The sequence below is a fragment of the Daphnia pulex genome, chromosome 1, assembly GCF_021134715.1.
Source record: "Daphnia pulex isolate KAP4 chromosome 1, ASM2113471v1".
In the NCBI taxonomy this organism is placed as follows: Eukaryota; Metazoa; Arthropoda; class Branchiopoda; order Diplostraca; family Daphniidae; genus Daphnia; species Daphnia pulex.
Genome location: NC_060017.1, coordinates 4,042,071 through 4,055,038, shown reverse-complemented (window position 1 = coordinate 4,055,038; position 12,968 = coordinate 4,042,071). Strand labels below are relative to the sequence as shown.

At 45.1% G+C, this 12,968-nt stretch overlaps 1 protein-coding gene and 3 long non-coding RNA genes across 5 annotated transcripts; 3 read left to right on the top strand and 1 right to left on the bottom strand.

The window, feature by feature from the left end:
* The first annotated feature begins 181 nt into the window (after positions 1–181).
* Positions 182–2,520, top strand: LOC124194059. 2 transcript variants are annotated; one of them, XR_006874587.1, is made up of 5 exons: positions 182–383; positions 1,047–1,156; positions 1,229–1,346; positions 2,325–2,428; positions 2,481–2,520. It is a non-coding gene; the product is annotated as an uncharacterized LOC124194059 (long non-coding RNA). The 2 variants fall into 2 exon arrangements; XR_006874577.1 differs by lacking the exons at positions 2,325–2,428; positions 2,481–2,520 and having other exon boundaries at positions 185–383; positions 1,229–1,418.
* Positions 2,521–2,856: 336 nt separating this feature from the next.
* Positions 2,857–5,334, top strand: LOC124194053. Its single transcript, XR_006874576.1, has 6 exons — positions 2,857–2,965; positions 3,073–3,179; positions 3,275–3,635; positions 3,743–3,994; positions 4,107–4,404; positions 4,511–5,334. It is a non-coding gene; the product is annotated as an uncharacterized LOC124194053 (long non-coding RNA).
* A 360-nt stretch (positions 5,335–5,694) lies between these two features.
* Positions 5,695–7,460, bottom strand: LOC124194045. Its single transcript, XR_006874573.1, has 4 exons — positions 7,212–7,460; positions 7,029–7,141; positions 6,688–6,944; positions 5,695–5,880 (listed from the first exon to the last, which is right to left on the bottom strand). It is a non-coding gene; the product is annotated as an uncharacterized LOC124194045 (long non-coding RNA).
* Positions 7,461–8,625: 1,165 nt separating this feature from the next.
* Positions 8,626–12,420, top strand: LOC124192632. The gene is made up of 2 exons (XM_046586041.1): positions 8,626–9,796; positions 9,854–12,420. Exons 1-2 carry the CDS (start codon positions 8,626–8,628, stop codon positions 12,418–12,420), a joined length of 3,738 nt encoding a protein of 1,245 aa, XP_046441997.1.
* The last annotated feature ends 548 nt before the right edge of the window (positions 12,421–12,968 follow it).

The following is a 12,968-nucleotide window of genomic DNA, read 5'->3' as shown; positions in this document are numbered from 1 at the left end:
TTCTTTAAATGTATTTCGTTTTTCCTATTTGATTTGATAAGTCATCGTGAATTCGTGATTCAGAAATCGCGCCACTTTGGTTCAGAATTTTGCCGCTGTGTTCGCAGTGGTCGAGCTTTGCCATGACAACGAAACGTCGAAACGGAATACAAGAAAGGGTAAATACGTATGGCCTAAAAACAATGGCTGCCACACTACCACACTACCTTGAAAAACGTGGTTGACTGGTTGTCGGGAATCCTACACAATTCAAATAAACACTCAAGTGTAGGTAATCGAATTCCTCCTCTTGATTGAGGATGAGGAAATAAGACTTGGTCTGTTTTGCTTCTTCTCAGGATTTGTGCCGTCGCTGTCTGTTGTCCATGATCCAATCGACAAAGGTAGGCCTAATATGTGTCTTGTAGTGAATACATGCCACACGCGTTTTTTCTTTTAACCTTGATGATTCGCGTTCTGAATTTCGTTTTTTCTAATTTTCTGATAATCATGGAAAGATTTTGCATTCTTTCTGTGAGCACCAGGAACAAGTTAATTGTATGCGATGGAATTTGAGGTGGGCAGCAATCTGAAGAAAAGTAATTTGTAGGTGTGTCTAGACTGTTATCATTTAGGCATGCAGCAAAACTCCTTCTGGAATTAGCTGTTCAATGTAATTGAGTAAAGATATTTGTTTTCAGTGTATTCAACTGTAGTATTCACAATTATCCTAAAATTTGTTTAGGCTTAGAAGCCAGTGTTCGCTCAGTCGCTCAGTGGATGGATTCTATTGGAATTATAAAGACAATATTGACATACTTGTTGTAGCTTTGGGAGGAGATCCAATTTGTGTTTGGCTGCGAGACAAGTTTAATGGTATAGTTCTTTCAGTATTCTCAATTTAGTTTAGATTGATTTTCATCCGTAACATCTCACATGTGAATGGAGGGTTTTGCAGAAATGTCTTGTTTAAGAACAATAAAAATCCCTGAACAGGATCTGTGCCCTTGCTAGCTGTACTGTTGAAAGTACTACTCTTAATGTTTTTATATTATTACTCTCAATAGGCTCAATGCTGCCATGCAGAAACCAGAAATGAATCTTCGCTTTTACATTTAATAAAATGTTTCCACGCCATTCGACCAAGCTGAATCGAAAGTGAATAATTCTAAAGCAAGTAAGTCAATTGTGAGAATTTTGACTTTTTGAAAGTCCATTTTCCAATCTACTTTAATTTATTTTGTAAAAGCATGTCGGAAGATCTTGCCTTTATCCACGTGATCGCTGCCGTGTTATGAAGGTGTGTCTTTGAGAGGGTCTACTATATTGCAAGACAAAAATGTGACGAAAACAGGAAATCTGAAATGGTAATAATGTACTTTTAAGGTAAATCGAGTAGGTACTGTACGACTGTAGGTACGTACGACTGTACACACTTCCTTTTCCTGCCTGTTTTTCACTTTAACATTTAGCCAAATTCATTCAAGGGAAATGTAGCGGTCCTCTTGAGTAAGAGGTAAAATAAATCATCGCTCATCGGTGCAGTCGGAAATTTTAGTTGTCAAATTTTCATTGGTCGTTAGGTTGCTGTTCCAACAACATTAGTACATGAAAGATTTAGTTAGTAGTTTTGTTAGTACATTACATTATAATATGCAAATAGACATGGGAGCAGTGGAAGACATCAAGGAGGGACAATCGGATATGTGAAGGGAGTGAGAATCGAACCCGGGTCATTTGAAATCAAGAAATAGTTGGTAAAACCATTTTTCAATGTTCCCTAATCTTTTTTGAGCGATCTGAGGAAAGTGAACATACTCTAAAATGATACCTGTCTGAGAAAATAATGGAATGTTTAGTTTCGTGGAGTGTCATATCAGTAGTTGAGTTGTACAATATAGATTTTGTATGTTGGAGTCCCGTGTTCGGCTCAGTTTCAATTCCTGGCGCAGACTGTTACAGATTTTATTAGCCGTTGGTGTATTTGTAAGTAGGACAAATTTGTTTCAAGCTTCTTTTTGAATGTTTCGGTATTGAAACACTAGATCTCACTGAAGGGCGTCAATTGTTGTTCTATTTGATGAGAACAAAACAACTTCATCATATTTAATTTTCCTAATTTGAAAGGGAGACGTTCTGGAGATTGACGAAATCTCTTGCCAGTGCCGTTCACAATCCATTGGGTCGATCACACAATGTTGGCCTCTAAATGTAACTAAATGACAAAGCATTGTGTTGACACTTTTGAGAACTTATTGACCAAGAAAAGGAGGTTTCTATCAAGAGTCAACTGTGTGCACATCATGAAATGAATATTGATTGATCATGTGTTTGAAACTTTATAGATAAATTTGCAGTGGAATATTTTCAAAAAAAGCGGTTTGAAATGGAAGATTTATTCATTCACCGAAGAAACGAGTCAAATGACTTAAATGTCAATTTGGATAAAGTGAGTTTTTAGCCATAGCCATTTTGTATTAATTTAATAATGTTTGTTATAGACCCATCCCTAGCAACGTCAACCTGCAGAAGGAAAGGCCAGTTTGTATGTCCTTCAATCGAAGGTCACGGAGATCATTACGTAAAACGTGTCATGCAGTGGTGTAGAGGTTGGGTGAGAACGGGATGTATAACATAACCATTTGGTATTCATTTTGATATTGGTTGTTGCTGACCCATCCCCAGCAACGCCAAACTGCAAAAGGAAAGGCCAGTTTGCATGTTTTCACTCGAAGGTCACGGAGAAAAACGTGTCATGCAGTGGTGTAGAGGTTGGGTGAGAACGACACGTGTTGCTTCATTATCAAGCAGGTACTATAGCCGCAAGGCTCATGAGGTGAGGGTGAGGAAAAATCGTATAAAAGGAGAGAGAAAAGGCGAAGCCGCGAAGGTAAATCAGTCGAGGGAGCATCTCCGACACGGCAACAACTGCAGCGCACTTTTTTTCAACTACCTTCTTCATCGCATAACCGGTTCGCAATCATAGGTAATTATTCATTTTTATTTCGAGTCGTGAATGAATTCTATCTTATTTTAGTTGTTGATATGACTGGTTGTATTCACAAATTAATTTTCAAATCGTCTATTTTATAGGTAACTATGGCGTTGTGTTGCTGTTGGATGTTAGCACGAGTGTTAGTGTGAGCACGAAAGAAAAGGAGATAGAAATTTTGTCGAGCGGTAATTGAATTTCGTCATGGGTAAATATTCTGTTAATTGAGCTTTGTATCAATTTTAAATATTTGTTTCTATTTGTTAATATGCTCGTTATGATTGAATATTGAATATTGTCTAGTAAACTATGCCGTCGTGCTGCATTGCTGCTCTTGGTTGTTGTGTCGTTGATCGCTGGGTCTTACACTACAGCTACTGCACTTGCCCTGAAGTATTATTCTTCTTCCCCGAGCTAGACTACTAATAAAGCGCCTGAATACTACACCGATGCTCCAGTACTAATGAAGACCGATGCTAAGTACTACTCTGCTCTCAGCTACACCGATTCTCCAGCTTATTACAACACTAAAGTGGTCGAATACTACACAGAAGTGCCCCAGTACGATAGAGTGTTCATCTCCGACACCCGACACAGCAACAACTGCAGCGCAATATTTGTCACCAACTGTATTCTTCGTCGTAATACCGATTCGCAATAATGGGTAAATATTCATTTTTATTTCGATTCGTGAATCAATTCTAACTTGTTTTAGTTGTTGATATGACCAGCTACATTCGAAAATTAATTTTCATATCGCCAATTGTTTAGTTAACTAACTATGGCGCCGTGCTGTTGTTGGGAGTTGTATCGTTGATGGCTGTGTCGATCAGCGGTGTACCGATGTCTCCTGGGTGTGGTGAATATCAAGAAACAGCAGCGAAAGAATACTATACCATGCCGCCTCCTTATTAAACAACAACGTCAATTCCTACTTACTATACGGAGGCCTTCAAGTACTACACCACCAAGGCTCCTGAGTATTAAACTGCAACCTACGCAGCTCCATCTCAGGAAACATGAGTAAATATTTTTTTTTTTTTTTATCATGGAGTTGTGAATCATTACATAGTTTTCTATTTGTTGACTTGCAAGTTATAACTGGGAATTAATGTTCTAATTATTTACCGTCTAGTTAACTGGGTCGTGCCGCTGTTGGATATTATATCATTGATGGCTGGGTCGACCACTGGTGTGCCGATGTCTCCTGGTTATGGTGAGTACCAAACTGCAACGATGCCGCCTTACTACACAACGAAGTCAACATACACAAAATCTGTTACTACACCGAGGCTCCCAAGTACTACACCACCGAGTTGTCTGCCCCAGCCTACTACACCGACGCGTTCAAGTACTACTCTGTTCCAAGTTACTACCAAACTCAGGATTTTGTTTACTACACCAAGGCCACCAAGTATTACACTACAACCATGGTAAATACTCTTGTTTTGAGTTTTGTATCAATTTATTTATTTTATTTTATTTTTTTAATTTGCCAGTTATTTATGAAAATTAATTTTCAAATTATTTACCGTCTAGCTAACTATGGCGTCGTGCTGCTGTTCGTTGTTGTATCCCTGATGGTTGGGTCGACTACTGGTGTACCGATGTCTCGTGGGTATGGGGGATACCAAACCGCAACGCCGGCGTCTTACCAAACAACAACATACGAAGGCAGCGGAGTACTACACCACGAAGGCAGCGGAGTACTACACCACGAAGGGAGCCGAGTACTACACCACGAAGGGAGCCGAGTACTACACCACGAAGGGAGCCGATAATTCGTACTACGTTGAACCGGATTACTAAACCGATGCTTCAGTTTACTACACTACAACCTGCGCTTTCTCCCAGATACTACACCACCAAGGCAACCGAATATTACATCACTACTTACGCTACTACCACCTACTACACCGAAGTATCACTCTGCCCCGAGTTATTACATCACTAAGGCAGCCGACTATTACACCATAAACTACGCTTCCGCAACTTACTACATGGAGCTTCCTTAATGCCAGAGCCGACTATTTGAGTTTATTATTATTTGTCGGTAAATAATAATAATAAAAATTAAGTAAATAAAAATTTTAATGCGGGTAATTCTTTTGCAAGACTTTGGTAGTAACTCAAGCATGTCAACGTTGTTTCATGTCTCAGAGGTGATTACTGCCATAGTCACTCTACATACGGACATATTTTAGCGGTTTTACGATGATATTTCAAGGCTAAGTTACGAACAATCTAGAAACTGTTGGATCTGTTAAAGGGAAGTGGCTGATCTTGGTATAAATGAAAGACATTGAAGTTGAGATAATTCCTAAACAAGACTTGATATAAACTAATAGACAATGAACAAAACACTTATAAAAAGAATTGTGTTATATTGTCCCACCTCCACCCACAATTCCACCACATTTTACAGTCACATACAAACATACATACATACATACACTTAAGTTAACCCGTTGGCTGCCACGCCATACAACCCGTAGGTTGCTTTCTACTAAACTACGTGCCACGTCTGAAGGATCCATGACCAAGTGGGACTTGCCATTGCTGACAAGTCCGTGCTGACAAGGGGGGGACTAAGGTGCATTGCCTTTTAACAGGCTTGCCTTGCGGCAAAGTTTGGGCTTGGCGACTCCCCGACCCCGCGGCTTTTAAACCACGAGACCGAACAGCGCGGCCCGTGCAGTGGAGAAAAAAGGTGTGGCAGCCAACGGGTTAACTAACACTAACGCAATAATACCAACAATACGATGATCCACGTTGATGACGAGTCTCGGTGTCGGTCGCGATTCCACCGAGTTTCGTTCGCACCAGGAGCAGGGGCAACGTCCGACGGAGACCGTTGACGACTGTTAAAGATGAGAAAATCCATCTTCTCGACGTATCCTTTGCATTACCTGAATCAAGACAAACAATTCTTATTAAGTGACATGCCAATAAAAGTTACATAATAGTCACATAATACATATGGGATCATTGATCTGTTTTTTTTTGCTCAAAACTTCAAAGGCGCGCTTTAAATTGCTTAAAATCTACCTAACAATACTGAGAACTGTACACATAACAAAGCTCACTTGCTAGTCTAAAAAAAAAATTCCGGAAGTATACCGGAAGTAACCACAGTGCCTCAACCATTGAGCTGTCATCAAAATAAACCACATATTCGTGATCTCCATGAAATTTGGGGTCGATTAGGTGTAATTTAAACGAAATCCAAAATTTGGCCAAAATCGAGAATTTTCCTGAACTATAGTTCAGGAAAATTTTCGAAACCGGAAGTACGAAAACGTAAAAAATATAACATGAACTTTACCACAAATTTTACGAGGATCACGAATATGTGGTTCTTTTGCTCCTCAAATGAATATTTACTGAACTACAGACTGAAATGAGCAAACCGGAAGTAGAAAAAAAAGCAAAATATCGAAAATTTTAACAAGTGAGCTTTGTTGCTGGCATAGTAATCGTCAGTTATCACTAAATATTTCAAAAAAATAACTGCCGATAAATGTTAAAAGACATGTGGCAAAGTTTCTGAAACTGACTGTTTTGACAGCTGCAAATTTTCAAAAAGCCATCTAGCGTTGGAAAAAAGAAACTTCAATGTTAAACTTCGTTGGCGCGTAAGAAGGGCCTGATTACAGAGTCTAACTCAACTAGACTATTGGTAGATAACCTACGAAAATAAGTCAAATGTTGGGTACCTGGGCATAATCCCGTGGTGAATGATGACAGGTGTGTCACAGCGGGCGGAAGCGAACACTGAAGTGATTTAATTCGCCAATGAAGCACAAGAAGCAGCGTACGTGGTGAAGATAAGGACCCGAACGTTGGTAGAAGTCCTTCTTCTGTCATGGACAAAAACCAGCGTTGGCTCAGGACTCACGATTCCATGAAGAAACTGCGTTGTAGATTGAAACTGGCGGCCGGCTCACGATCTCAGGGGACGTCACAAATAGTACTGTAAAAATAAGTTGGGAATTAAAAGGAAGCTTAAACAAAATTAACTCATAGTAGCATGGGAAAAGGTGGTAATGATGTTTACCTTTATCATTTGGGTGACGAATTCAGTAAGGCATTTGACTTTCATCAAGCAGATCTGGTAAATGTACTAAATACACTTCACACTCTTCATGTACATTCACTGAAACTGGAACTCTAGGTAGCAATGGGATAAGGAAAATTATCTATATTATTTACAAATTTACACAAATTTATATAACTCTACCTATCTGGCTATCTTTCAGCTGGGTTGCCTTCTGAATGGCTGTAGAAAAGTCGGACACTCAACAAACATTCTGACACAGGTTACACTTGCAAGATTCAATAAAGATCCTAAGGTCCATGTGCAAGAACTTTCGCCTAATTCCACTGTATGTGAGCTTCAAATATGAGTTTCAGGCTTTTGACATCATAAGGATCTAACGGATGGAAAGTGACTGAGCAGTGAGCACTAAGTCTCAACTTGTTGGAATGACGGACTGACTTTCTAGAATTTGAAGAAATTTATGTAATATACAAAACTAAGGAAACTAGGTGTCGAAGGTGTCGTCTGCTACGGCAGCGTTCGGTCGTGCATGAAAACAGCTCCCAAGATCTTGCTTGTTTTTGTGAGAAATCCTGACTTTTCGTGCCCCAAAGTGCGCCCACTCGTGCAGTTAAGTGTTCCCCACATTTCGGCCGTGATTTTAGTGCATTTGGGCAAGTTTTATTTTACTGTGTCAATCCATCTTGACAGTCCGACGCCCCGGCCCAAGCTCCAACTTTCTGCCGCTAGAGGTCCTTCCTACTGTTTTGCGCCTTACACCTGTATGCCGTGCAAAACTCTACTCCGCTGCCCAGCGAACTATCTACGGTGCTCCGACTATTCTTGGCCGCTCCCATTACTACACCGAGGCTATTTCTTCTACTCCAGTGCCCGAGCTAATACTCCGGTGCTCCGACTTCGATTTTTAGCCTAGCTGCCGCATTTTGTCTAGCTTGGTTTCCACCGCAGCTGGCCATCACCGCATCGCTTCCCACCACCACACCGCACATCTTGGCTGCAACCACTTTTCGGCCACGACAACTTCTCTATCTCCACTCTCTTCGGCACCTCACCGCTGCCCCGGCTGATACTGCTCCACTGGACTCAACTAATGGGCAGGTTTTAAAATATCGCTTGCTCGTCTTCATCTCCGCATGATCAATCTACGCCACTGCTGATTTTTGTCCGAGCTGACCCATCCTCTCATCCATTTATCTGCATTTGCTTACTCTGATCTCTGCTCAACGCTACGGCCCGAGTTTTCAACTTTCTCCACCAGGTGGCCTCCATCCAGCACTCCAACAACGCCACCAGATGGCAGCTGCCACTGGGGCATGCAAGGACGATACTTGGCATCAAGGAATAAAGCCACTTCAACTAACGGAGTCTCTCGACGCTCCCTACATCATCATCATTATTATCATCATATTTTTATTCCTCCGGCAAGCTAAATTTTAAGAATTTTACTATCTACTGATCATCTGGGCGCCAGCCGTCTCTCCGTTTTACAGCTCTCTTCGATTCTACTACACCGACTCAACTACACCGATCCTACTACACCGACTCTACCTCACCGACTCTACTACACCGACTCTACTACACCAACTCTTCTAAGATGGAAAAGGCTTGCGGGAACGAGGCATGCAACAACACTTTCTTCAGCTCCAACAACAGAAAGAAATTCTGCTCGGCCGCCTGCTACCCGTCAGTCATCGCTACTGCAGCTGCCAAGCGTCTGGGCCGTGGCCATAAATCAGTCGTTCCAGCTCCAGCCGTTAGCCTACCAGCTGCCCCACCAATCTACACCGAGTCTCCTTCCAGCTCTCCAGCTGCCAGAAGCCTCGACACATCTTGGGCTCCATCTCCGTCCGGCCGCCCTGCTACCACTCCTGGCCGCTCATCGACGAATGCCGCGACTTTCATCCGCTGTCGTAGCACAGCCTGCTGTAACTACTTTTCTCGAACCTCGCGTAGCCGCCAGTACTGTTCGCTTCCATGCCGGCCATCTAGTTCTACCAGGCAACCGGCAGCTGCGCCGGCCATCTCACCAACTTGGACAGACGCTTCGGCTCCTAGCACCACTCCGCTCTCACCTGCTCCTGCTCAGCTGGTGGCTGTTGAGACCCCGGATGGAAATCTTGCTTCAGGAGCCAGTGATGACTCCTGGTCCCCACCACCGGAACGTCGCTCGCCGACCACGCTGGCCGAGGGCCGTCAGCACAGGAGGGGAAACATCAACAACCATGGCGTCACCAACAACTCGCCTCCAACATCATCAGCCGTTGCTCCTTCTTTGCTCCCGGTTTCACAAGCCGCCACTCTCGCTCTACCAGCCAATCACAACCTCACCAGCGTTGAGAGGGAACTCTCTGATGACCCATCTCCTCTTTTAACAACACAACGGGCTCTCGACGCAACCGGTTGGGCTGCCTATCCAGTGGAGCCTCCGACCTCAACACAAGTTTCTGACACCAACCTCTCTGGGGACGCTTCACTCCGCTGCAATCAACCATCTCGGAGTGCTGGAATCGTGATCACTATGCCACTTGATAGCGAAACGGAATCGGATGGGAGCGACGACGATGCGGAGGAGACCGTCGATTCCACCTTATCTCCAGCTGAGGCTTTCTTTAACCTTTGGGCCCCGGTTTTCTTACGCTGCTCCAACCGTGAGGATATGGATCTGGCGACAGAAAGCTGCGCTGCCGACTGGCATCGACTCACTAAAAAGTCGGATGATCTTACTGCCAGCCGAAAGCAAGTGGTTCAGGAGCGATCACCGAACAGTCCTGCAGCTCATAGAAGACAGCAGTCAAGACAACAACAGCGGATTAAAAAAAAAGACAACACCAAGAAGAAGGAAGAGGCCGGCCGAATCCAAGCCCTTTTCAAGCGATTCCCGAAACGAGCTGTGCGGAAGGTGCTGGGCGAGACCTCCCAGGCCTACACCGGCACTGTTGAGGCTGCCACTGACTTCTTGAAGGGTGCATATGAACAGCCCCGCCCGTCCGAGGCAGCAGTACTTGAAGCGAGGCGGGTGTACGATGGATGCAGCTGGGCTAATCCATCTGAGGAAGAGCTCGAACATCTTGCCAGCCCACCAGCAAGATCTGAGATTGCCAGGAAACTCAAAAGAGCCTCAAACACGGCCCCAGGAGCGGACGGAGTCGAGTACAAGGACATCTCCCGTCTGGATCCGGAATGTCGCCTGCTGGAGGTCCTTTATGCCGCAGTGTGGCGCCTTGGTGTACCGAAGTGCTGGAAATCGGCCCGAACCATCCCGATCTTCAAGAAAGGGTCGACTGAAGACTACAGCAACTTCCGGCCCATCTCACTCCTCTCAACGCTGTACAAGCTCTTCTCCGGATGCATTGCCTCCCGGATCACCACAGTGGCCAGCGGCAACGAGTGGCTTTCACCAGAGCAGAAAGGTTTCCTCCCGGGGGTGCACGGAATACAGGAGCACACAATGCTGCTCGAGAGTGCCATCGAGGAGGCCAAGTCCCAGAAAAGAAACTTAACAATCTGCTGGCTGGACTTGGCCAATGCCTTTGGATCACTTCCTCACGACTACCTCAACCAACTCTTCTGCAGTCTTCCAGTCCCTCCGGCCTTAAGGAGCATCCTTACCGACATCTACCAACATAACGAGTTCCATTTCGTTGTCGGCAAGGAGCTGGTGATGGTGAGACCGACATCCGGAGTCCGCCAAGGCGATGGGCTTAGCTCCATAATTTTTAATCTTGCAGCGGAGCCTCTAGTCCGCCGGGCCAAGGCGAACTCCCATGGATTCCAGCTCTTCAATACTCGCCTGAAATCCACTTCCTATGCTGACGACATCTCTGCGGCCGACTCCGACACTACCAGCCTACAATCGACTATCGATGGAATGAATTCGACAGCCTCAATTCTCGGTCTCCGCTTCAATGCCAAGAAGTGCTCTTCTCTCACCATTACCAACGGGAGAGCCAGCACGTCCACTAAGCTCTCCATCAACGGTGTCCAGATTCGGGCACTGGATGTAGGGGAGTATGAAAATTATCTTGGCGTCCCTATGGGAACTAAGCTCACCTTCAGACCAGCCACAGACCTCCGTGAGAAGCTGGTCAAGATTGCGGACTCCCTGCTGGCTCCTTGGCAGAAGCTGGAGGTATTTCGTGCGCACCTCCTGCCGTCTCTCTCGCATCACCTGGCGACTGGCCGCGTACAGAGGGGCTTCCTTGACGAGCTGGACACTCGGTGTGCGGAATTCCTCCGCCAAGTGGCATACGTGCCACACACAGCCCACACTGCTTTCTTGTTTGCGGACCGGAGGGCTGGGGGGCTTGGCGCCTCTCAGCTTAAAAAAGACGCTGATGTGTGGACGATTGCCAGGGCCGTTCAACTGTTGGACAGCAAAGATCAAGTTGTCCGTCTCGTTGCCAGAGCCCAACTTGAGAAAACCGTCTCCAGGGGTATTGACCAAGCCACGGATGTGCCGCTCCCCCTCTCCGACTTCCTGTCTGGCTCAACACAGGGGGGCCTGTACGACACTCGGTTCTACGGGTGCGGTCCGAACACATGGACTCGAACGCGAAAAGCAGCCAGGCGTCTTCACGCAAGGATCGACGTATCCAGCGATAGTTCCCTTTCAAAAGTGATCGCTGATGACGTCTCCTGCCTGTCGAACAAGGCTGTCCGCGGATTGAGGACGGTGATCAGGGGCCGATGGACAACCGAACTCTCCAACGCCTCAAACCAGGGAAGAGTGGCAAGAGGTCTCCTTTTGGACTCGTCGAGCGACATCGCCAGGCTCACATCATCACGCACCAAACTCAACTTCGAAGAATGGAAGCTGATCCATCGCAGCCGACTATCCATCCTACCTCTTTTCGGCACACCTGGAATTTCGGCTCCTGACAAGAAGTGCCGAAGGTGCAGGACGGACGCCGAGACCACGTCGCACGTGACCAGCCATTGCCGGGTCAACCTTCCGGAAATCGGACGGCGACACGACGCAATTCTGCTGGAACTGGCCAAAATCATCTGCAGGGCCGGTCACACGATTCGTGTCAACCAGGTGTTCCCGGACACTACCCTCCGCCCAGATATCGTCATCACCTCCGCAACACCGCAGCTCATCATCGACGTGACGATACCTTTCGATGCTCCGGAATCCCTACAAGCTGGATTCGACCGGAAAGTGGCCAAATATGGTCATCTTGGACCGACGCTTCCGGTGGTGATCGGCGCTTTGGGCTCCTGGATGCCGTCCAACAACGCGGTGGCCAACTCCCTCAACATTCAACCTAATGCGTGGCGCCGTTTCAGGCGGAAGAGTCGACTTGCAGCCATCCAAGGGTCAATGAGAGTGGTCTCTAACCACCTTCACGCAGCTGACAGGGATGAAGGCCTACTGGGGCCCGCATAAGGATAGCTCCAGTACTCAAACTGTATGAACTTAACGAAATCGTGTCGTGTAAGTGTAATCGAAGTGGATATGTGACATGTGCTGTAATTGCGTATTGTAGTTGCTCCATCTCTCCATTTTTTCACTCTCCATGTTTTAATTCTTTTTAATGTATCATCATATCGTTCACATTTTATTGATAGATCGTTGTCATGATCTCATGAAAATAAATTCTATGCATCAGGAAAATTTTCGAAACCGGAAGTACGAAAACGTAAAAAATATAACATGAACTTTACCACAAATTTTACGAGGATCACGAATATGTGGTTCTTTTGCTCCTCAAATGAATATTTACTGAACTACAGACTGAAATGAGCAAACCGGAAGTAGAAAAAAAAGCAAAATATCGAAAATTTTAACAAGTGAGCTTTGTTGCTGGCATAGTAATCGTCAGTTATCACTAAATATTTCAAAAAAATAACTGCCGATAAATGTTAAAAGACATGTGGCAAAGTTTCTGAAACTGACTGTTTTGACAGCTGCAAATTTTCAAAAAGCCATCTAGC